At 39.9% G+C, this 24915-nt stretch overlaps 7 protein-coding genes across 15 annotated transcripts; 2 read left to right on the forward strand and 5 right to left on the reverse strand.

The window, feature by feature from the left end:
* Positions 1-1256: 1256 nt before the first annotated feature.
* Positions 1257-2580, reverse strand: LOC125767090 (uncharacterized). 2 transcript variants are annotated; one of them, XM_049433350.1, is made up of 3 exons: positions 2270-2580; positions 1965-2186; positions 1257-1868 (listed from the first exon to the last, which is right to left on the reverse strand). In XM_049433350.1, the coding sequence occupies exons 1-3, from the start codon at positions 2343-2345 to the stop codon at positions 1555-1557; spliced, it is 612 nt and encodes a 203-aa protein (XP_049289307.1). In that variant the 5' UTR covers positions 2346-2580; the 3' UTR covers positions 1257-1554. The 2 variants fall into 2 exon arrangements, with proteins under 2 accessions (XP_049289307.1, XP_049289306.1); XM_049433349.1 differs by having other exon boundaries at positions 1965-2189.
* A 2102-nt stretch (positions 2581-4682) lies between these two features.
* Positions 4683-7376, reverse strand: LOC125769560 (uncharacterized). Its single transcript, XM_049438292.1, has 5 exons — positions 7118-7376; positions 6466-6664; positions 6156-6388; positions 5588-5849; positions 4683-5514 (listed from the first exon to the last, which is right to left on the reverse strand). The coding sequence occupies exons 2-5, from the start codon at positions 6662-6664 to the stop codon at positions 5201-5203; spliced, it is 1008 nt and encodes a 335-aa protein (XP_049294249.1). The 5' UTR covers positions 7118-7376; the 3' UTR covers positions 4683-5200.
* Positions 7377-8807: 1431 nt separating this feature from the next.
* On the reverse strand, positions 8808-9468 carry LOC125767112 (mitochondrial import inner membrane translocase subunit Tim8). The gene is made up of 3 exons (XM_049433379.1): positions 9376-9468; positions 9207-9310; positions 8808-9125 (listed from the first exon to the last, which is right to left on the reverse strand). The coding sequence occupies exons 2-3, from the start codon at positions 9306-9308 to the stop codon at positions 8955-8957; spliced, it is 273 nt and encodes a 90-aa protein (XP_049289336.1). The 5' UTR covers positions 9309-9310; positions 9376-9468; the 3' UTR covers positions 8808-8954.
* Positions 9469-9553: 85 nt separating this feature from the next.
* LOC125767079 (F-box/LRR-repeat protein 20-like) lies at positions 9554-15595 on the forward strand. 5 transcript variants are annotated; one of them, XR_007418724.1, is made up of 4 exons: positions 9554-9981; positions 10119-10771; positions 10836-10960; positions 11035-15595. XR_007418724.1 is itself a non-coding variant. In XM_049433332.1 (3 exons), the coding sequence occupies exons 1-3, from the start codon at positions 9938-9940 to the stop codon at positions 10895-10897; spliced, it is 759 nt and encodes a 252-aa protein (XP_049289289.1). In that variant the 5' UTR covers positions 9554-9937; the 3' UTR covers positions 10898-15595. The 5 variants fall into 5 exon arrangements, 1 of the variants encoding a protein (XP_049289289.1); XR_007418723.1 differs by having other exon boundaries at positions 11049-15595; XR_007418725.1 differs by having other exon boundaries at positions 11054-15595.
* Positions 15596-15641: 46 nt separating this feature from the next.
* On the reverse strand, positions 15642-20568 carry LOC125767084 (clathrin light chain). Of its 4 annotated transcripts, XM_049433337.1 has the most exons (6): positions 20266-20568; positions 19002-19103; positions 17797-17829; positions 17114-17303; positions 16777-16788; positions 15642-16371 (listed from the first exon to the last, which is right to left on the reverse strand). In XM_049433337.1, exons 1-6 carry the CDS (start codon positions 20438-20440, stop codon positions 16188-16190), a joined length of 696 nt encoding a protein of 231 aa, XP_049289294.1. In that variant the 5' UTR covers positions 20441-20568; the 3' UTR covers positions 15642-16187. The 4 variants fall into 4 exon arrangements, with proteins under 4 accessions (XP_049289294.1, XP_049289296.1, XP_049289295.1 ...); XM_049433339.1 differs by lacking the exon at positions 19002-19103; XM_049433338.1 differs by lacking the exon at positions 16777-16788.
* A 127-nt stretch (positions 20569-20695) lies between these two features.
* Positions 20696-21424, reverse strand: LOC125767100 (DPH4 homolog). Its single transcript, XM_049433363.1, has 2 exons — positions 21313-21424; positions 20696-21249 (listed from the first exon to the last, which is right to left on the reverse strand). The coding sequence occupies exon 2, from the start codon at positions 21231-21233 to the stop codon at positions 20784-20786; it is 450 nt and encodes a 149-aa protein (XP_049289320.1). The 5' UTR covers positions 21234-21249; positions 21313-21424; the 3' UTR covers positions 20696-20783.
* Positions 21389-24294, forward strand: LOC125766972 (NHL repeat-containing protein 2). The gene is made up of 2 exons (XM_049433125.1): positions 21389-23002; positions 23069-24294. Exons 1-2 carry the CDS (start codon positions 21389-21391, stop codon positions 23894-23896), a joined length of 2442 nt encoding a protein of 813 aa, XP_049289082.1. The 3' UTR covers positions 23897-24294.
* The last annotated feature ends 621 nt before the right edge of the window (positions 24295-24915 follow it).

Genomic DNA, 24915 nt, shown 5'->3' on the forward strand with positions numbered 1-24915 from the left:
CAAAAGAAAGAATAGATCTCCCCTATTTTGAAAAATCTGCAATAACATTATTTAATCCCAAAAATTAATGTAACAAGAAACAGCCAAAAAGACTGATCCGATAGTTTTAGTGCTAAAGCCATCTTTCATTGCTGGAAAGAATCCTCAAGGATCCTAGAAATTTAATTAATGGTAAGGGCGACCCGGTGATGTAAGTGTTTAACGGCGCCAGTTCCAGACGACAGGATCGGGTATTAAATCGCATCCGGACCGTGTCCTTCCGTAGTAAGGACTGATTATCTGGCTATGTGGTAAAACTAGTAAACCAGAAATGGCCAGCGGCAATGTGTTTAAGAGGTCGTTAAATCAAGAAAGAAGACGAGGTGGTCAACGAGGTCTTCAACAACAACGTTGTCAGTCAACTCCTCATGATATAAGTTATGAGTTCTGCCTTTTGTACAACTGTCACCTTAAATTATGCTAAGTAGCCAGCTGGTCGAAGAAGACTTTGAGCTCCGTTTTTATCCTGGGGATATGATGTTAGGCTCCTTCATTTATTTGTTGCGCTATGAATTGTTCAATTTGTAAGATGTTTTGGGACTCTTGTTGGAAAACAACATGGAACAAATGGATCTGTCTCAGATTTAAATAGTGATCTAAATGGTTTCGTCTGCAATGCTTTTAATAACATTTCAATCTTAAGCCGCATAAAATCGTCATCCTAGTCTAATCAATACTTAGTCTTACTGTATGACAGTGCAAATGCTGCGTATTATACTTCAAATTATATTCTATATAGTTTGCCTGCACGGTGTTGCAAATTGGAAAAGAATTGGTCAATCATCATTCAATCCAACGAGCTACAATACTCTTCTCAAGGACTGTACCATTTCTGATTTCACCTTATTCACCTTTACGCGTACATTGTTGCTTTCACTGTGTCTCAACATTCGTAATCGTGACGTTACACTAGCAACCGCTAGGTGGCGCGACAGTAGAAAGAAATTGGGATAAATTAACGAGAGTTCACTGAGAGATCGCAACGAGCGATTAGACTCCGAACCGTCGAGGCGAACAGGTGTAATAAAAGTTGGTTAGATACAAAATATGTTTGCCACTGAAAGGGCGGCCTGGCCTTGTATAGATGGTAACAGTTCCGGTCTTTCACACTTCTATTAGTCCAAGGACGTATTATTCACTGTACAGACATATGATTACCATGTATCTTATCGGCTTTTAGAATATTTCTCTAAGCTTTCATATTTAAGAAATCATAATTATGTTTTGTTTCATTTGCATTAAAACGAATTTATTTGTAGCTTTTTAGGGTCGCTTATGTTACCATGCTTTCCAGCCAGACCACTCTTTCTACTATACAACTATCAGACACATCACACGAGCCTCCCTTTCATACTGTTATAGTTCACTAAAGCCACTAAAAAATAGTTTAGTCTAATACGACCCTTTGCTCACAAGTCCCACTAGCTACAAGCGCATTCCCCCTCATAAATCTAATTCGTTTTCGCTCAAAAGCAAAAGCACTTTACACGACTTTACACGTGAGATCGAGGTATACTAATCATTCAGCACTCCCGGTGCTACCACCTTACAGTACGACAGCAGCTGATCCATATTGCAATCCTCACGGCAACATTCGTTCGCCACATTCCGTCGCAGGCGTGCCTTTATGTGTGGCACCAAGAACCGATGGAAAGGTTTCTGTCTAAACGATCGTGATGTCCAATCGTCGACGTCATCCATCGCTTCAAACTGGCCAACAGGTGGGGCCACATTAAAGTTCCGTTTAAATTCATTCTCATTGAAGTTCTCTCCGGACCAGTGGAGTTGGGCCGTGAATTGGTCAGGGGACACTTGCGGATAAAATCCAACTAAAAAGAAAGTGTTGTATGCGTATAGCATACTTTTAGGCGTTTTGTATGTAGTTTTGGTATTGCGCAGGGAAATCATACAATACCCAACAGTACCTGTATTTTTCCTGAGATCTTCCAAAGTGAAATATTCCACGCACAACATGGCCAATGCCTTCGGTAGCTGATCACCGCAGTAACGCTTCGCGGCAACAGACTGTAAAGTTCCAGCAGCAATCAGTACGCAGAAAAATGCGACGCTGACGCACGTGTACCGTGGATATTTCATCTTCTGGCCGTGTACTGCAAGCGGGTAGACCGCTTGAAAATTTAGAAAATCTGCTAAAAAATTTACCCAAAAAATAAACACTTACAAGAATTAATATTATTCTAAAACTTAGTACTTTAAAATGCTTCTTTACCTGTATCGATTGATCCTCTGTACAGTGGAGCACTTGCAGGTTGACGAACTGAATGAAGTACCTGCATTAATGGCATCGCTTATATAGTGCACTTTGGTGGGATGATTTTATTTTTAAACCATGGCAACAACAATATTTTGCAAGCTCGGTAGACATCCAGGAAAACGACCAAGATTCCAATCTACACTTCAGGACACAAATGTAGATGCATTCATCTTACATTTGTCTAAAAATTATTTTAACAACCAGTGCAATATAATACAAACAAAAAAAAATAGCTTACAAAGTATACTAAATAAATGTGAAATTGATTATCAAAATATGTAAAAAAAGTTCAAGTAAAAGTTAGTGTAAAATAGAACGGTTTTATGCTAATACTAGCAACTGTCATAGCTAATAAGCATGATGCCATCCTGAATCACTTATAATGCAGCGCGACTGGCGACATATTTTACTTGTCAGACACTATTAATGCACTGTAGTGCAGCTGATAAATAGGAATACGCTCTGTTGTACTTTTTGTTGCCTTTTCTAATCACTTACAAAGTAAGGAAGCTTAAAGCGTTTTTAAATTATTTTTTTTTCGGAATTCTTTTTCAGTATTAATATTTTTTTAACAAGTTTTATTACAAAAAAAAATCACAAACAATAAATTTTATTATTGCAAGTGTTTAGTATAGCTGGAAGTAGCAACAATGTTTAAACAAGCAAACATGATTTGTGTTTGAATTTCGTTTGAATCAAAACCCCTTACATTACGGAGAATTGATTAACATCAAGCAACAGAAACATTGGACTTATTGGACAGTATGGCGCCCAACACAACAATTGGTTGTAGTTTGTTTGCTCTGTTGTAAATATGATGACAACAGTAAGTGTAACAACAAAAGTATGTAATTGATATGACAAAACCATTGGTATTTGAGTATTTGCATATGTATTTTAAATTTCCAGCTCCAATTGTTCTAGTAACATGTAATTAGTAACAAGTTTTTTACACGGTTAATTTTTTTTTCTAATAAAGTTATTGTAATTTGTATTTCTTGTTTGTTGTTAGTAACGTATTAAAATAATAGAGACGAATTATAAGAACTTTTATTCAATTTTTGATTTTTGTTACTTACTTCTTCTTTGGTTTTCTATTTGTTTTGGGTTTCTTTTTCTTTTTTTTTCATTTTGAAGCTCTACTAAGCATTTTCGATTTTTAGTACATATACGCAACATAAATTAATATTTTTAACTCTGCCTGTTTGGTAGAGCCGTTTTGAAAATCAGTCATCATTAAAGTCAACTAGTAATAAATTAGTTTTTAAGACTTGATATTGAAATATTAAACTTTTATTTAATTTATAATATAATCAGGTCATATATCATGTTTTTATTCAAAAAATCACTTTAGTATAAACATATTCTGAAATATACTCAAACCGTTCTTATAACTCAAAGCAAAACAAAAATGAAATAAATTACTATTAAATAAACAATTGCACAAAAAAGGGGTCAATAAATTTCTTTGCTTTACGTAAAACGACCTTGCGCGACGCCGTAAAACGAGACTTTGTTAAAAACAAAAAAACATGAAAACTAAAAAATCGAAAAATTCTACTAGAAAATCTTTATATCTAATTTAAATAAAATGTGATATAGTGTACCATGCTTATCTTATACTTATTATAAATTAGCAATAAGATTTGAATCTGTTTATTGTTGAAACATTTCGTTCATCACTACCACTTTTATCATATATCATTTAAGATGTTTGCTCAATCTATAGTATATAAAATTTTTATAAAAAAAATTTATATATATTTATTAATATTATATTTCCACGTGCAACAGAAAACCCATCAACATACATCCAATCTTTCCAAATAATAAAGTATTAAATTATAGTAATAAAGTAAACGAGCTATTTAGCTGGATCAGGTAGAGTAGAACCTATCGGAGATCGAATGTAGTCGCGGATGGAGGACTGCGACCCTAAACCCCTAGTTTCCTGGAAACTAATTGGAAACCTGGTCATGTCTACGCCACGTGCTCGATCCTGAGCAGGTCAAGAAAAAGAAAAATAAGAAAAAGAATATAGTAAACTACTTTTTCAATGCATGGCAACTACTTCATGAAAGCAGTCGAATGTCAGTAGAATAAAAAACGAGAGTGTGTACGTAAATTATAATTCGAATGGTAAGAGTTGTGCCCCAATCAGAGAACATCCCAACCTTATTTATCATCTTCTATCTTTGATGCATTTTCCTTACTAATCCATCTGATTGGGCTTGCACTCCAAGGTTTTTCGACATCGGCAACTTTGACCACACAAATCCCAAGATTAAATCAAACAGAAGTAAGCCCATGCCTACAACTTACCCAACAACTTAGTTCTTTCCGCTTAGAAAAAGTCAACCAAAACCAGTTTACAATAAATTCACTTCACGTCGGTAATGCAATTTTGTTTGTGCTTTTTTTTTTGTTTTCAAATGTTTGCAAATGGCCAATAATTAATAGATTTGTTTTTTATTGTATAATTCCAAATTTCCACTAATAACCGTACCCGGTCAATGGTACTACGCCTGTTTTTGGCTAGCTAAATAGGCATCCTTACAACATCATCTGAACTGCTTGCCGCAACCGTGCAAGTGTAGCAACATTGTAAAATAGAAAGCGACCATAATTAACAGCGAGAGCTTGTGAGCTTAGGTTACATATTTATAGGTAAGATTTGCAGAAGTGCAGTGTGTACGATTTGTAGTTAAATTTGTTGTTTTTTTGTTTTTGTTTTGTACGATTTTGTACGCATCATTCCCCCTGTCCACTCAGGCCTCAAATCCATCAATACCACGATTCGACAACATTCAATTCAATAATGGAGATTAATCGATCGAACGCTTGTGTGAACGGTGTGTGCTACAGTTGCGATGTCCTGGCGGTGGCTTAAAATGCGCTGGCCTTCTTACAATACTGCAGCAACTGGTTCAAGCCACAGGGTCGCAAACAGCACTCCTCCACAATGCCACCGCGACTTTTACGGAAGCGTGCCGGTATCAGCTCGTTGTGTCCCGCTCCATGGCGATACATGTAGTTCGACGGGTATACCATGTTCATCCAGGCCGGTACGGAGGACCGTTCGTCCGACATACCAACTGATTGGAGCTGCTGATCCATTATCATCTGCTGCTGCTGCTGCGAATTATCGTCCGTGTTCATCCACTCATCATTGCTCACGTCCGTCTTCATGAAGGTATCCACTGTTGTGGGGAAGCAGAACACAAAATGGATACAGAAAATTCCAAGATTTCCAGCATTTTTTGGATGACTTACTAGCTTTCTTGCTCGATGTATGCAGATCGGGGAATTCGTCACACAGGAAGGATAATACCTTGACCAGCTCGGCACCACAGTATCGCTTGTTTGCCGATACTACTGCGATCGTCCAGAGAAGTGCCAACACTTGCAGCATGTAGAAAGTTCCGCTACCGGCTCCATTTGTAGACGACATGATGGTAACAATGGTGCGTCTTTGTTTACGATGATCTTCACGCACAGTCTTGCTGTAGTTTAGCACACTCTGTAAGTAAATTGTCTGCAGTACGAAAGAAGAAAGAAAAAAAACATCCAGAATTAGAACCCTTCAATCTGACTAACAGTAGGGCCGGTGCAGATGAACTTCAGCAAATTGTTCGGCAATAAAAATCCACAAACTCTTCGTGAGAGGGGGGAAGCTATAGCATAGTGCATAGTGCGTTTTATTGCGCCCCAAAAGAGGGTCACTACATAGTATTTGTAAGGAAATGCGAAGAATCGAATGCTTTGCAACAGGCGGCAGACAGTGGCAGCATCGGCAGATGACGATCATGCAGCTTTCCAACATCACGCGATCAGTCTTTTAGTCGGCACAGTAGCTTTTCAGCGTATCGATCGTGCAGCTTTGATAGCAACATTCGGCCACCACCTGGCGCCGTACACGTCGGAAGTTTTGCTCGTGCGAGTTAAGATGCTGCAGCGTCACCAGCGCCTGGTAGATCATATTGGACGATTGATCCTGCAGTGTGCGGAGCTGTTCCATATCATTCTGAACGTCATGCAGCAGGTGTGCCTCATGGTTGGACATTAGGAAGTTGTCTACAAAAGATAAAGAAGCGGATCTTGCGATTATGAAGACAGGGGGACAGAGGGCAGTTATACCACCGTCCACATACCCGCTTTCTTCCGAAGTCCATTAAACCTGTTGCACAGTTCGGCCAACGTATCGCTCAGCTTTGCCCCGCAGTAGTGTGCCTTGCGCGGCGACGAAGTTTCCATGTACTGGTGTGATCCACTACTTGTACCCGTTATGGAGAGCAGTGCAAGGAATAGTAGCACCACAGTTCCGCAGGAATCCACCTTCGATCTTCGCATCTGCAATGGAATGGTTGAAAGCTAAACCTTAGAGTGCAAAGCAGGATGCCGGGCTGCACTGGCACTGGTACGAAAACTTATGGCACGTATACTGCACAAACTTTAACATCTTATCGGAACTAGAGATAACCCTTGTGGTGTCATCTTCCAAAGGGATGAAACTTGTCGTTTCTCACATAATAAAACACTCACTCGCACAGGACTTGCGCCAAGCCACACACACACACACACTGCAAAGCATTCTCCGAAATTGGTGTAGTAAACATGTCCAAACGAACGAATTGCATGATCATACGCTTCACCTACCTTACACTGAACCAAAACTTACCACTAGACAACTCGACAACTAGACACACTTGCGCACACTCTTCTTCGCACTAGTATACTAAGGCCGACAATTATTGTCCACGAACAAGAAGAGAACTTAAAAATTGCAGCTCCCGAGACAATTACCTTGCTTGTTACCTGGTCCCGGAACCTGCCGTACTGGAACAGTTTTCCCCGGACAAAAACGGTTTGTTGCACTAAGTAACACCACGCAAAGAGAGAAAGTGGGACTTTACACTACACTGACGGAAATCCGTTAGTTCACTGAATGTCGGATGTCAGTTCTTGGTCGCTTTTATACCACCTGCTGGTTGTAATTTTTCCACATACGCACTTTGAAAGTACGTGACATAGATGACTTATTTCCCAGTACACCCATTCCCGGTGGAAAACTCCTTTGGCGCAGGGAAAGAATAGGACACAACACATGGGGAAAGGGTTCAAGGATATGTGTGAAACACTAAGACGGTCGCAAATACCTGTCGCGCCATTTGCATAATCAGAGCTCCTTAACTTCGCAAAACGCTGGATGCTGATTTGCGGACGTGAGAAAACATGGTGGCGCCAACCGTCTGCCGAACGATTTCGATGCCCAATCGGGTGTGAAACGTTGTACGGAAAGTGAAAAACGACTCAACCCAGACGGTCGGTTGGGAAATATTTTGTTGTTTTATTGCATTAAAAAAAACCGATGTGAGAAACTGTTGCAATTTTTAACAGTATTTAATTGATTTTATTGTTGCATTGCACGGTGACAAATGGAAATGAATCGTTTGGGTGTAATTCGTTTGGAAAAACATACATACATCACAAATGCGATCGTTTATTCTGCTTTTTGAGCCGATTACAGTGTGCACTACATATTCAGTAGTGGAGAGTTTAGTATGTTTTACCCAACTAACTATCAATTATATTACTCGAAACGTGAATCTATGCACAAACATTATTAAATTTAAAAACATGACATTGTGTTAAACAGAAATGATGATCAAAGCATCAATCAAATGATCGTTAACAATCAATCCAGCAACCGGAACATGCACTTTCCAGGAAGCTGTTTTGATGTTATTTTCTTACAGAGTTTATTTATTTGCTAGCAGGCCACTGGGCCACTTCGTGCACATTTTGTTGTGTTGCTTGAAACGCTGATATGTTGTACGGCCGGCGCAATCCACACAACAAAATGTGTGATCGCATAATAAGCAGTTTTTTTTCTTGTTTAAAGTTACTCACTAATGGTAATGATTGAAACTAATCGAAAAAAGGTATTTAAACATGTTGGATATGAATGAAAAAAATCTTTTTCTTTTGCATTTATATTTGCCACTTTTGCGTGGCGTTCGTTTTTATGTAACAAGACACAAACTGGCAGCGAACCTCATTGGGAATGATCCCGCTGTACGACTGAGCATCCCGTTAAGAGTAAATAATTTTAAGGAAAGTTTGGCATGAAAAGCCAAACCCTACGACGATGAAGGGAAGGAACATTTGCCTTATTTTATAATCTGTATTGTGGAAGGGTTTAATTCACATTTTGGCTATACTATGTTATCTTTACTTCTGCTGGATTTTCTAATTAATCCGTATTTAAAACGTTTATTTCTATGCCATTTAAAGTTTTCAAACATTTACGGTCAAAGAGCTTTTATAATTAATGATTACGGCTTCGGCTTATTAATTCTTTTTTTTTGTTGTATTGCATCATTTTTCGTACCATGTTAAATGATCCTTCTTCTGTGAGATTCTTACAATACTAAAGTGTATTTTAAAATTCATTTTCGGCTTAAATTAGCGCACAATAGCCGGAAAAGCCATGTTTAGAGGTATTTTTTTGTGCCTCCAGGCACATATATTTAACAGAACACCATCATGCTTAGGGTCGAAACTAAGAACTACTCCCCGTGAAATGCTTTCCCCACCCCGCACGGCCAAGGAACCCCGCGTACCGTGTATAGCAAGTTCTTTACATTCCTTGACTCTTCTGCAAACTTTGCGCAAAACGCTGCGTTATCAAAAGCGACGTATCGACGAAACGGTTCACACAGTTCGCTAAGCATGATTCCGTCCGGCTGTCCAGTTTGTTGCTCGGTTTCTCCACACACTTGTCCCAGCAGATGTCGGTAAACTCGTGGATCTAGAAACAAAGCGACGAAGAAAAGGAATCATGCCATGACTCGTTTCGGGATGTTTTTTTTCTTTTTCCGGTCGGACCTACCTGTGCGCTGAGCCGGGCACGCTCGTTTTCAGCCATCAGAAAGTCCTGTAACTCAGGATCGACGTTTGGTTTGGTCGCGTCGCTGCTTCCAAAATTGGCCATGGCTGCAAAAGGGAAATTTTTAATAGATTTTCTTGCAAAACTTGTTAAATAATGCAATATTACATACCTGCTGATGAAATTATTTACCGTCCGATTAGGAGATTGACAAGTTCCTTTTTGACAACCTCGTGTTATTATGCAATGCCAAACTATGGGTTGCATAAAATGTCTACACTGGTCAAAAAAAATCCCATATAACATTTTTTGAACAAAATTTTGTTTTCTTTTTAAATTTCTCTAATGTCGAAATCAATCAACAAATGTTTTTTTTTTAATGATAGCGAAATACACAAATTATAACGTTATTATTCCTAATATTTCTGTTTTCTAAACAGAATTATCATAACCGCTGTACTAGCAGAGCAAGCCGCGACACAGGGTAGCCCAGAATGACAGTGTGCTTGGTTGCCTTTGTTTATAAACATTCCACTGCGTGTGTTGCTACGTCGCTTTTCTCCATTCAACCGTGAATATTCGTTGTAAATAGTGTTCCATTTGTTTTATCGTGTTGATCGCGCACCATCCGTCTGCCCTTGCAATTATACCCAAGTGCCCCCGTAGATCCCTGCCAACGTCGGCGTTCCCGGTGACGTGCAACTTACTGGCAACCACCACGGCAAGCTACAACAATGAGTGTTAGGGCTGGTCCACAGCCAGAGACGCTGTTCCATTCGTACGTATATAACGCAACCAGGTCACAACCATATGGTGGACCCCCGATCATCCCACACACATTTCACTGCTTTTTGTTACTCCTACGCAACAACCGTTCCAAATGGTTCCTCTCTCATCTCCCCCCACTGTCCCCAGGTGTATCCGATTCGTAGCTAAAAATTTACAGCTATACAAAAACATCGAATATCTCGAGCTGCTACCGGCGCTGGTAAAGAATGCCATCTTTCTGAATGTGGTGCGCGTTCACAAAGGCTTCCACGATGAGGAACTGGCCCGGCTGTTGTTGAACTCCTCGCTCACCAGAATAAATCTGTCGACATCCACGATCACCGACGGTATCTTGACGCTGATGGCCGAAAAGTGTCCTCACCTGCGTAGCCTTACCCTAACCGAGGGCAACTATCGGTTTACCCGTACCGGCCTGAACGCAATGATACAGCGGTTGGGCAAACTGCAGCATTTATACGTAAAGAATTGCCCACTGATTGATGACGCGTTTGTACGCCTGCTGGCAAAGAGCTGTCCGCAGCTGGACACACTCGATCTCGAGTCGTGCAAGAACGTTGGCGACGATTCGGCCGAATGTTTGCGTGTCATGCCCCTGGTACGGCTCAACGTTTCCCACACGAGCATTACGGACAAATTCTTAAAGTCGATCGCAAACGAACGATGCGGAAAAACGCTGGAAGATTTGAACGTCGGCCACTGTCCGATTACAAGCGATGGGCTGTCGGCTTTGTCCTGGAACACGATCAAATACATCGGGTTCGAAGGATGTAACATCGAAGGTAAGTTAGAGATTGGGACTGTGTTGGAAGCGGAACATTACATTTGTATTACTTCTTGTTGTAGATCTGGAAATTGTTGGTTTTGGGAAGCATCTGAAATATATCTGCTGGACTATCTCTAACTGATACAGCAGAGGTCGTCGGAATTATCGGAATTATCAACCTTCAACTACACGAACAATATAAAAGGTAATTTTATATTTATCGATCTGTTTCAGCTACAATTGACCACATTAACCGTCGAACGACAAATATTGATAAAGATCTCTTCTCACAGTGTAGCAGCACACTGAATACAGCAATATTGGCGTTTAGTGTTAAATTACACATAATTTTCACTCACGATCTAACATCGCAAAAACGGAGCAAAATTTTGATGAGTTCATTTTAAAGTTTAAGCTGAAGGCAATATAATCCAGTGATAGGAAGGCCAGTTAGGCAGGAAAGAAACAGTTGTCGAAATTAACCATGGAAGAAGCTATTATATTATACTGTGGACCAACCAATGCTAACAAAACGTACGAAAGGAATCTGCTAACTCCCGCAAAAAAGGAGAAAACGGAAACAATTGTGGAAAAAAACATTACTCTCCGCTAGATGATATAGCTATATTTTAAACGGATGCACCGCCGCTATTATAATCGTTCCACTAACTTACACACTCAACCACTATTTAGCACCCAAGCTCTAGCGTTACTGGTAACTAAAATGGAATGAAAAAAACAAAATTAAACTATTTCAAACTACTACAATTTATAGCAAAAACACTAGCAAAACAGACAAGCAATCAATTGTAATACTAATGTGTAAGGCAGATCAGCACAGGTAGCTGTTGAAATACAATAGTGTAACGGTTAGTAAACGTTTAAAAAAAAACACAGTTCCTTCCCCACTTTTTCCCCATTACATCCCTGTAGCACGTTTTCCCACGATATGTCACCAACGTTAAGTGCAACCGCGCAAATACAATAACACCCAAAAAAAAACCACGCTAGACTATACGATACGTAGCAATACAAACAGGATTTTCTAATGGACCATTAAGCATAGTAATGATAGTAATGATAGCTACACGCAGAGGAGTAGTACAACAAGCATTCGCTAGCAGTATAGCGAGAGAACTATTTTAAAAGAGGTAGCACGTACGGTGATATTGTTGTACCCACAGTACAAGCACTGGCCGGTGTAGAATAAGAGTTAAAATCAAATATACATATATACATACCCGTATAAATAGGAAATCGGTATGTTGGCGGTCACTAACCCTCTAGCCCCGATGCTAGAGTGGATCGTGTTTTTTTTTCTCTTTTTGGTTGCCATTTAGTTTTACATTACACATTAGTTTGTTAGTCATGCAGGATCACACAGCAGCAGGAATCTGATTTATTTGCTAACAATATACACATATGTACGCCATGAACGATCGATCTCCATACGAATGCTCCAAGTGTTTGCTTTAAACGAAAAGTACTGGATACTTTCATCTATAGCAAATGCTATAAATATTATAAACAATTATCTACTGGCTTTAGTTTGCGGTTTAAGCTTATTCTGCTGCCATCAGCAAAACCACCATCCTCAAGGTTCCCTCAATTACATTTACCAACACCCAGGTCCTTCCGCGTGTTTGTTGTCACACGATACAAAATGTCCATTCACCAAATGCACCAATAACAATGTACCAGGCTAAGGCTATAATAGTTGATAGTAATATTAGAACGAACAGTAAAAGCAATGAATTTTTGAACTAATCAAAATGGTTAAAATACAATTTTGTTTGGTTTTTTTTTGTTATCTTTGCCTAGTAAAACTATCCAAACGTTTGTAAAACTAATCATATTGTTCATAATACGAAGCTACAAACGAGTTACTAATAATCCGGACCAACAAATAAAGTAGAGGGTGATGAATGTACGGTGTAAAAACAAAAAAAAACAGAATCATTTACGGATGTGTTAACTGGACCTTCGTTAGCGATAGTATTCTGTATAACCTAACTAGCGCAAAAATAGTTTTTATGGTATGCAAAAGAAAGCAAATGATGATAAAAAAGCGTGTAACAGCTTTAAACATCGAACCAAGAAAGCAATAGGACTCGTTCGTTAACTGTGGGAATGTGGCGCTGAAAGGAAAAAGTATAAAATCATACAAATGTTAGGATAAAGAAGAGCAAGAGAAAAAAAAGCATAACCGGCAATGAACATTTAAGTTCTCTCACGATAATCGAAATATTCTTTCCAAGTAATACGTAATCGAGCAGTTCTTTGCCAAAGTTTCAACTTCTAATTATCATTTATCCTCAACACAAAAGTAACTCACTAATACCGGCAAGAGTTGCAAACAAGTAAACATCGGAAGAACACAAATAATGGGCACACAAATGCAATGCTACGGTTTTTACATATAAGGCACAAAGAATTGCACTAAGGACGGAAGGTTTTTTTGCTAAATAGCGCCAACTAACTACTGTCGAAGAGAGATTTGTAACGATGCAATAAATGGGATGAATGGGTGGATGGTGCAAAATGCCATCGAATCGGTGATCCAGACGTTTTTAAATCAAAATTTTATAATCGAACGTAACGGAATGGATAAAATGTGGACGCTTTTAACCTTAACCGCGTTAAGCCATCGAACAAAAGGGGATGGGGAAAAAATGGAAATGCAAACAACTAATATAATAACACAAAGCAAACTACTATATATACATATACATATATAAATATTTAAATGCAAAATTATTGTAATCGAAAACACCACTATTTGCTAAATGCAAACATTGTTAGTTGTTATAATATTGTAAGTCGCATCGTAATCTCGATTTGTCTTTTTTTTTGTTTTCTCAAAAATTCTCAACTAATGCTAATAATGCAACACATTGTAACAACAAAACAAAACAAAGAGACACACATGCAGAACCATGCACCAACACTCACTCACTCACTTACGAAAGGAATTTTGAAGAAAAGTATTTTTTATAGCAATTCAGTAACATTCAATATTGATAGTTAGTAAGCGCCGAATTTTAGAGCGTGTTGGAAACTGTTTAGATAATTATAGTAAACTAGTTTAGTGTATCCGCATACTTAATGACGCATTAGTTTAGAACTTAGTTTTTTTTTTCATAGCATTGCAGTTTGTTTTAGACCTAAATACTTAATCCAAACGCTTATTTCATGAGGCTATTTTGCAACGAGATCTACATATATATTAAAAAAAACAAGTCTTCTTCTTAATATACTTTATTCGCACACATTTACATCTCCTATCGTTAAGTTACTAATGATAAAATGATAAAAGCATATGTGTATGTAACAAACACCATATTATGTTTAGTACCAGTAATAAGTAAACGAAAACCTTCATCACAATATAAACCGTCTTGTCAATAACAATGCTTTCTGCAAATGCTCTGTTTTGCAGCTTCCGATAAGCCTCACTGGCAATGGAAGTCGCCGGCAGAACATCACAAAAAGCGATACTGAAAAAAGACCAATTATTAAGGCAGTATTTTTATCAATCATTAAGGACTAATTAAACTCAAATTCACGATGATAATAAGAAAACAAGAAGCGAACATTTTTTAAAACCATTGCACACCTCACCATTCAGTATGTTTTGTACCTACTAGTAGCAGGTGTTTCACTACACAAACTACATCAACTACAATAATTATTTTCGATGAACAACAACAAAAAATACGATGGCCGTAGTGTTTGATAAATGATAATAAAACAGAAACGTCTTGTTGGTTTGTTTTACCATCCCCCAAAACTTTGGTGTTTGTATGTTTAGTTTTTACTGTAACAAAACTTGGTTTGTTGAGAATATTTAAATATTGGACGTTAGCAGTGAGGCGGAACTCGCCAGTTATACGGGTGGTTGAATGCAGAATATCTTGTCAGACGAGCTAACGATGATCGACAGATGAAATCGCTTCTTCGAATGAAACCTTCACAGAGCGGATAAAGGAGATACCGGACTAGGAGTAGATAGTAATGGAGAGCGACTTTACGGCAACTGGTATCTCATTGACAAAGTGTCCCCGACATATTCGGACGATTGTTTCGAGTTAATCTCATCGAAATGTTCACCTAGCGAGCAAACTTTTCGGTCGATTCTCGCTAATTTACTGGCTTCAGGGAGGTCATCCACATCATCAGGCGTACATGCTGGACACTCTAATCGTAATAGAACCAGGCTGCGAATGAAGATATTGAGGTACGAGATACATCAGATAGATCAGGTAGATCAGATAACACCCTGAAAAGCGACATCTATAGGTACATTTTATAGGAATCGTAGCTATTACCTCCACAAACTTTTATAATGTTGAACACCCCTTTCATTGTGCGATAGTAAGTTCATCGTACACCTCATGAAGTATGTTGTCGTACGCATTCGGACCTAAAAACCATTATGAGGATTTTTTTGAACGTAGCTATGACGTCGCTTTGGACAGAATCCTTGTCACATATGCCTGTAAGCATTGGTATATTGAGAGGAGCATTTTCGTCAGGACATAACCATCAGGACATCCATCTTCAGCTCGCATTTAACGCCATTTGGGGCCGTTCAAAAAAAAAAGCTTCTCTTAGCTCTTTGAGTCTCTAAAGAGTTGATAAAGTTGGAACTATTCCTTCACGACCGTGTACAACTTAAGATATAGAGTGAAAATGTGATCAGTTGCTGGGCGCCGTTTATCACATACACCACCGGGTCGCCCCAAGAATTGAATTATATTAAGTAAGAATTCTTTGCCAGCGTTGAGTTCTTTCCAATTGTTTGGAGGAGAAAGGATAAAATAAAATTCGATATATTGTATTGATTTGTTTTTCTTTCGACCACCGTTCATCAAGAGTGCGACAACTTCAGTACAGTAGTTTTTCATTTATTTCACCATTCGTATCTCTTTATCTCTAACTGCTTTGCCGCATATGAATGTTTCGTGTTTGTCTACGCGTTTTGTAAGTCCTAACGTGAGAGGAATTCTGTGTTTAGCTTTAATCTGTTTACTTATACAGCGTATAATATAAATATACCATATTATATTCTTTTTGCTCACTATTAGCATTCACACGACTTGCAGCGATCGTTTTTATATATCTTGCAACATCGGTGATACTACGTCTGTATAATTATTATTTATATTAACCGCAATAATTCCATTATTGTATTGTATGCATGTTAAAGGATTATCCTTTACTCTTCTTCTATATTCTTCTGCCCACCAAGGTCATCTTTCCTTCCTAGCAGCAGTATTGCACCTTGCAGTTTTCCAACGATCGATCATCATGAATGATCTAATCTTTTTTTCCCTCTGCCAAATTAACCCCTCAACCGAAGAGTGCCGTGTTTGTTGGTGATGCTGTGCCAGACCAGGGGGATGCCGTAGTGTTCGCCTTCACAGGCACGTTTAAACCTTCTTGGTGGCCTGGATTGGGTTTTGCTTCAGCTGCAAAATGATGGAACGCATGCGAGAGATGTCTTTGCTCGATTTGTTCGTTTTCGGGTTAAAGTCGCAGAGTTTTGCAATCCGCTCCCATTCGGTGCCCGGTTCGATTTCGTCCGTCTCAGCCACGAACTGTTTTTCGGCGTTTCTGTAATCGCAGTAGAACAAAGAAACTTTGCAATGAACAAACTCGTAAAAGGCTTCATTTCTCAGGGGGATGAGAAAACGGGAAACGCGAAAAAACATGTAACATGCCAATCATTATGAATTACAAATGTCATTCAACCGATGCACACGTTAGTAATAGTTTTATGTACTACACTTGAAATTAGGAAATTCTTTTCAAAAAATGGTATTAGCACAATTCATTCATTTTTTTGTTGTTTGTTTAAGAAACACACTCATCCAACTAATCAATCTAGCCGCAAATCATATTAATCAAATTATTTAAAAAAAAAGAAAACAAACAAAATAAATACAAAACACAAGCCAAACCAAACTTGAACACAACTTTCTGTTTGTTGTTGTTTTTTTTTTGTTTTGTTCTACTTACTTGGCCGATTCCCTGTGTTTTGGCGCATTTTTATCAAACAAATGGCGCAAAAGTTGATTGGTTAGTACATTACGTTTTTGGTTTTTTGTTTTTTTTTAGCAAAAGAGAAAAGAACGTTTCAGGTGGGTTAGAAATGTAAAACCAAAACTATCAACATATGTTGGTGTGGTGTATGCGTTTGTTTTTTTGCTTTGTTGAGGACTATCAACGCATTATTGTAAGAACACATCCACCCACTCAAACACACACACACACACACACACACACAAATCATCCTCCAGGTGATGGTGGTGGTGGCGGCGGACAATGGAGCAAGGTTCGATTGATCAGCGCTTACCTATTGGCGGCTTTCGTTTTCGAGATCGTTTCCTCGTGATGTTTGTACCAATCTTCCAGCTCCTTGCGGGCCTGTTCACGCAGCTCATCCTTCTTGCGCTCCTCCTCGCGATCCTTCTCCTCGAGCCGCGCCTTTTGATCTTCGCGCCATTTGCGTATCTTTTCCGGTTCCTCCGTCACCTGCTTTGGCACTGCATTTTACAGAAAAGATTGAGTAAGAAAAGAGCAAAACACACATCGTTAGTTGCAAAAATTGATCAACACATTTCCTTTAAAAAAAAAAACAGTTTTGCAAGGAAAAAAGAGAAAAATTTATCCCACTGTATTACTTTACTATTATTAACATTACATTCTAGTATGCAAAAGAAAAAGGAGCTGCGAATAAGATACTATTATATCACAGTAATTCTTCTAAAGACGCTAAATATTCAACAATTTAATTGTTTGTTTCTTGCCCAATGTAAACACTACTATCGCAGCCATTGCATTTACTACAGCAAAGAAATGTGTACAAAATTATACTGTTTTAGGTACGCAAAGAAAAGACATGTACGGCTTATTTTAATAACAAAAACAATTGATGCAAATTAGGGAGAAAAAAACTTAACACAAATAAGAAAAGACCCAATAAGACGTTTGGTTTTTTGAATTTTGTTTTAAAACGCATGACGTGTTAACACTTACCTGTGAAGCCTGCAAAATCATCATTATCATCTTCTAAGAGATCGAGAAAAAGAAACACATTTGTACAAACATTATTAGACTAAAAAGAACGAAACATATAACGACAATGAATACGTAAGCTTAGCCATTACTTAAAACATAAACGAAGCGAAGGGTTGTTTTGTTTGCTTCTCTGTGAAATGTGTTTTTTTCGTGGTTGGAAAATCATGCCCAAAGATACGACAAAAAACGTACGTCCCAAACAGAAGGGCTCAAAAATAAACTATATGTAGATCATTCCCATCTGATTCCAAATTCTGTTTTGCTTTGTTTTTTTTTTTTTGAAAGGTTGGAAATTGTGTAACTTCATTATATCATGCTAATCACAACACGAGCGAACGTTGGCATGCATTAGTGACGCTTGTATAGTATATTACTGTTTCCGCAAAAAAAAGGTTTATCACACGTTCAAATAGGGGTGTATTAGTTTCAATAATATACAGTCCACCTCTTATAGCGAGTTTTATCCGGTCTCTTCCACGCTAAAATGAAGCTTATTTAAAGCATATAATTCGTTAATCTATCCGAAGGAATTAATAAGGAACAAAAAGGAAAAATAGCATACATCTCAAACAGGCATATAACTTATCGAATCACTGCATCATCAGGATGATAATGTTTGCCAACGTATGCATTAGAAAAAGGGACAGATTGTATGATTTTGTCTTTATACTATTTGTCTATAAATTATGAAAATTTGTCAGCTCTATCACTTCATTTGAGGCCGTTATGGCAAGACTTGGTTCCTGCCATCTGATCATATTAAGCGACCGAAGGCTCGTTATGTCAATTTTTTTTAAATGAAGGGCTCGTTATGAAGGAGTTGACTGTAATTATTTATAAATCGATTAATTTCGCCATTTTTATCCGAATTCGCAGCATTCGAAGAAAGTGTTTCATCTCATTTCTCCTAAAACTTTGTTAAAGAGAGCTTATAATAAAAAATGATGATTATTAAGTTATATAAATGCGAGTTTGTTTGAACTATGGATATATAGAAGAAGAAACTCAAGCAGACGGAACATAAGGATAATCTAAGTCGACAGCTACCTTTCTTATTGATGGTCGAAGGAAAGATAATTAACCCTGCTAGTATCTACAATACACCCGGCAGATTTTGGTGTGTGGTTTAGTAACAAACCATTTGTTGTTAGTAATTTATTTACCTGTGTTGTGATAATTATCGGCAGTAGTGGGCGGATCTTGCGCATCGGCATTACTGATCATTTCAAAGCTTCCATTAAGCTCGTTTTCGAGTCCTGTCGATTCTGTGTTTTCATTTTTTTTCGTGTGTAGTTCGTGTGTACGATAGAGTTTTTTTTGTGATTGTTTTCCCATTTTTTGTGAAGTAAAAGAACAACGTTCGAGAGTATAAGAATTTAGCAAACAATGTTTGTGTGATGTTTGATAACCGGTTAATGTAATTTTTGGTTTTAGATTCGGCCAAAAATGAATGAGTGGTATTGTTTGCCGTTAGTATAGACAACAAATACGCATATCCACCATGTGGTTAACAAGCGACGAAACGAAGTATAAAGTAAAACCAAACAAACAGTTCGTTCAAAGTGGCCCACGGTAAGGCGTGAGAGTGTGTTGAGATGTATCCGGAAAAAGAAAGAATAAAAGAAAAACATGAAACGAACAAAAATTTGATTAGAAAATTACATGCTCTTTCGCTGCAGCGGTGTGTTTTTGTGGCACGGAAGGGTATTGGCAATGGATAAATAACACGTATGGATTGTGATGAAAATAGCTTCCTTTTTTTAGCCACATTCGTCTTATGTTGGATGGAAATTAATGATGGTAAAAATGACCATTTTGGGGCAACAGACAAGCAAACACACGCGACCATTGAAGGCGGAGAACATATGTTCGTGGCATACGCAATGGTAGGGAAGGAATCAGAAAACATAACGAAACAACAAAGCATCGGAGGAGGCTGTGCGAAAATGTAGATAAGCTTTTACATATAACAACAGTACGTGTGGGCTGGAAAGTACGATAAACACAATTAGGACAGCAAAGCACTACTAGTAAGTTGGCGGAAAACATCTGCCAGAGCTATTTCGCTAGAAACTCTGATCCAAAACACAACACACTTTTCGGTGCCATGCTAGTTAATTGGATTAACGAAGCAAACGACAAGCTATCGAATGAGATACTTGAGCCAGAGTATGTTGTAAGGGTTTTTGGGGATGATTTCAAACATGATCCATTGCACATTCACACTGGAAAGGGGATGCAATCGGTGCCCCTGCCTTGCCCCTCCGATGGATGACTAATGTATCGATCATTCCTAGCACCCTAGCATTACGACGAATGGGCGGAACAACACTGGGCATGACGCATCTAGGGACGCACAAATGTTGCTGCGAACGTTTTCTACCGCAACGATATATTTGGTGCTGCTGCACACGTTTACACACGAACCTGATTTCGGTACGGGATCACCATTGACGGAACCGTTCGTGTCCATCGTTGCTGCACCAGCCACGGGCGGAATTTCATCCTCCAGTCCAGCGAGGGCGTTCTGTTCGCGGGCCAAAAACTCGGCCGCCGGGTCGACTTCCGACTGTTGTTCGAAATTATCGCCGAATGCATTCATGGTGACGAGGAAGATGGTTTTCTTTTCCGCTATAACACACGCAACCAACTTTTGCACAACGAAATTATTCACAAAACGCGTTTACTTTGCTGGAGAAGGAAAAACTTCTTCAATCCAATTTTTTTAATGACGCGACGGAAAAGTTGACATTTTTTGACGTTTCCTACTGCCGAGGTATATACACGCAGGTCACAAACGATCAGTTCGGAAGATGCGTACAACCGGCGGTACGAAAACGATAAGTTTAAATATCTCCCGTATTTTCATTCGTATCCTTCTATATTTTCCACAAATGTGAATAATTATTCCAAACCACAAACTCTCACCATGTTTTGAAGCAATTTTAAAGCTTTTTATCCAGATTAACCTGTACCACTAAAGAACATTCGTCACAAGAAACGTAAATCGGTTCGTGAATGGGAGCTTCCTCCGGCAGAATATAATATCCACCGCAGCGGCACGTGTGGAACCAAAAGCTTCCCTCTTCGTCACGTTCAAAATCTCTACCCGTGAGAATTTCATTCACAAAGTATTCCTCCGTCTGTTGCATCAGTTCGGCATCATAGATTCGTCGCAACCGATCGTCCCGCAATGTTTTCCAAGCCTGATCGATACAGATGAAGTGGTCCGATTCGTCAGATTGCGGTGATTTGCTTTTTCGCTTGTCCGGATGGTACTGCAGGGCTAACGCTTGGTAGGATTTTCTAATTTCCTCCAGAGAAGCATTGTGAGCGACTTGCAATACGTCGTAGTGCGATATTTTCCCTTGTTTCGTTGCGCTCGTCTGTGACATTCTGTCAAAAGAAACACTACAGAGAAGGGAGTTTCTTTAAAAAAACACTTTTACGATAGTTTTAAAAACGTTATCATACCGCTCGCTCTTTACTGCATCATTGCTATCCGTTCACCAGCACAATTCATCTGAAAGCAAGCGGCTCCAAAACACACATGGCTCTGTTTATTGTTTTGGGACGTTTCTCGCGGATTGCTACGATCCGTCAAACCGCTGCATTCCAATACAAAACGTCACCGATCAAAACAATAGCTGCGGTTCGTGAACACTCCCGAAATTATCGTCACCTTACCCAGTGTCTTCCCGATATCCTTCCCAACGTCGTCAAAATTGGTTCCAGAATGAGCTCATCGCCCGAAGGTCAGGACATGATGGAGGTCTTGGCCTGCAACAGCAATCAGCTGGCGGACGATCTGCTTGCCGCCGGCAGTAACGCAGCTAAACGGCAAAAGCTTGTCCTGGACTATCTGAAGGTGGCCGATCGTGATGGGAAAAGTGTTACAGCCGAATTTCCGGACGGATTGGATTGGTTCAACGTGACCGAAGCATTGACGCTACAAGGTTCCCTGCGGGGGAAAGTGGTTGTGCTAGATTTTTTCACCTACTGCTGCATCAACTGTATGCACATCCTGCCGAATCTGAAACGCCTGGAGCACATGTATCCGATCGAAGAAGGGCTGGCAGTGATCGGTGTGCATAGCGCCAAGTTCAAGAACGAGAAAGAATCGAACAATATTCGAGCAGCGGTCGAACGGTACGAAATTTCGCACCCGGTCGTCAACGATAATGTATCGGCCATGTGGCGCAAACTGCGTGTACAGTGCTGGCCAACACTGATGATACTGGGACCACGAGCGAACCCACTGTTCGTGATTATGGGTGAGGGAAACTTCGAGGATCTGAAGCTGTACGTCGGCAGTGCCATACGGTTCTACAGGGAAAAGGGCGAAATTCAACGCCATTCGTTGCCGCTCAATCTGACCGGCACGGGTACGATTGCTTCGAACATGAAATTTCCTGGCAAGATCGCCTGTTCCGTTCCCACCCTGGACGGTGATAAGGATAGCAGCGAGGAGCAACTGTTCGCCGTTTCTGATTCGGGCAACCATCGTGTATTGATAATCGATTCTGCTGGGACGGTGCTCCACAAGATTGGCGGGAAGCAGAGTGGATTTTTAGATGGCAACTTTTCGAAGGCACGTTTTAACGCTCCTCAGGGTGTTGCCTTCCAAGGGACGGATGTGGTGTTTGTAGCAGACAACGAAAACCATGCCGTCCGAAGAATCGATCTCAAGACGCAGCAAGTAAGCACCATCGCCGGAAACGGTACGCAGGGCAACGATCGTACGGGAGGCAAGAGTGGCCGCGATCAGTTACTATCCTCTCCGTGGGACGTGGCCGTGTATTCGACGCGCGATCTGGATATGTCGTTCCATGCGGATGAAACGAGCGTTCCCTCGAAGGATGTGCTGTTGATAGCGATGGCTGGAATTCATCAGATCTGGGCCATCTTTCTAGAGGATACGATCTGGTGGAAGTTCAAGAAGTACGGTGCCGGTACGTGCTGGGCCATTGCGGGCAGTGGCCATGAACAGAATCGTAACACGTCGTACCCACACAGTGCTGCATTTGCGCAACCATCCGGTTTGGCTATTAACCGCGTGGCGAAGGAAGTTTATCTAGCGGACAGCGAAAGTTCCGCCATCAGGAAAATTTCACTCGCCGATGGAAAGGTGATGGCCGTGGCTGGTGGCGATCGAAATCCGCTGGTAAGTAGATACAAACCAAGCTTCATTCATCCATAACCGAACCATGGTTTGTTCCGTTCTCTGCAGGATCTGTTCGCTTTCGGTGATGTGGATGGAAAACAGTATGCGGCAAAGTTCCAGCATCCACTCGGTGTGGCATACAATCCGAAGGATGGTTGCATTTATTTCGCCGACACGTACAATCACAAGATAAAGAAAATTGACGTATCGACAAACTGCGCTACGACGTGCGAGTTCCGTGAAGCAAATGGTTCCGTTCGACGTTTCAGCGAACCGGCCGGCCTTTGCCTCGATCGTTCCGGGCAGCTTTTGTACATTGCCGACACGAACAATCATGAACTGCTGGTCGCAAATCTCACCGATTGCACCGTCCGTCCGTTGAAGTTAAACTTCCGCGTACCGGAAGAGCTGGACAGTGTGGTTGAAGATCGTCGATCGGGCACCACCCTGAAACCAACCCGTCCAATCAAAATGCATCCCGGTGCTGGTCAGAGCTCGTTACGTTTAACGTTTAATCTAACCTTCCCTGGTAAGGCAACCAAACTGACGGACGGTGCACCACAGCAATGGTCCCTCGAGCTGCCATCGACTGAGTGGGGTTGCGAGTGCACCAAGGGAACGATCGATACCGCTTCCGGCCAATCACTGCAGCTACTCATCGCACCACCGGCAAACGATGCGTCAACGAATGGAAACGATCCATCGCCGATTGCGGTCAATTTTAAGCTAAACCTTTGTGAAGGCGATGTATGCTTTCCGAAAGAATTCATCGTGCTACTGGAAGTGCAATACTCCGCAGAGGAGACCGGCCACACTAACGTGGAACGTTACGACGCACAGGAAACGTACGAGGTGCAGCTTTCACGCGAAAAAGTATGTCTTCAGCAGCACTGAGAAACTATCGCGCACAACGAACAAAAACGTTTTTTTATGTTTTTTAAATGACGTTTTACATCATAGCATTTGTTAGTTACTGAGTTGTGTGTACAGCATGTACCGCCATTTGTTTTCGATCCTTTTATCTACACAACCGAGCTTAGCTTCGATATGATAAAGATCATAGAATGAAACTATACCCATTATTTTGAATACAGTGGATTTTCTAATATTTCGTAAGACTTGCTACCCCGAATAGGAAGATATTGGTACATTTCACGTGAAGGATCACAAGGACATTCATAGACGACAAATGAACATCAGCGATGAACGAAAGTATAGAAACAAGCTGTATGATTTAGTTAAGTGTAGTTCTCCTCACAATAAATTTAGTGTACATGGAACAACGATACAAACGCACTGGAATGTTATTGCAATAGGAAGGATGAGAAAACACATTTGAAAAGAAACCCTTTTAATCCTTTTAAATCTTGGAATACGCAGGTATAAGAGACAGAATTGGTTTGCGACTCTCCTACGGAGAAGGCGCCAGAGGATCATGCTGGTTCCGTAAAACTTCGTTTTGGAAATTGTGCTGATTTTTAACTTTTGTTTTCATATTCTGCTTGTGTTTCAGCTACATGCAAATGGCTACAAAATTTCTTCGGGCATATATGAACTATAGGAAAGACTTCCACAAGAAAATTGAACGAAAACAACGGGCATAGGAACTAAAAAAGATAACCAGAAATAAAGATTATTTAAATTATTTCTTCTTTTGTGGCACCATAACCTCAAGAAGTCTCGGCCTGCCATTACTGCTTTTACTTGACATTATTTACCCGTAGCAGAAGACTGACTATCGTCTTGCTTCGGGATAGAATTTGCATTTGTTTTCGGTGCTGAACTTTGACCCACGTAAGGTAAAAGTTCAAACGACTTCATAAGTGTGATCATCTCACTGTCACTTCGGGTACATCGGAATTTGTTAGCATTGCCATTATTTTTTTCGGATCAATTTTACTAGTTTTTAGCAT

This window comes from Anopheles funestus, chromosome 3RL (assembly GCF_943734845.2).
Source record: "Anopheles funestus chromosome 3RL, idAnoFuneDA-416_04, whole genome shotgun sequence".
NCBI classification, from domain to species: Eukaryota; Metazoa; Arthropoda; class Insecta; order Diptera; family Culicidae; genus Anopheles; species Anopheles funestus.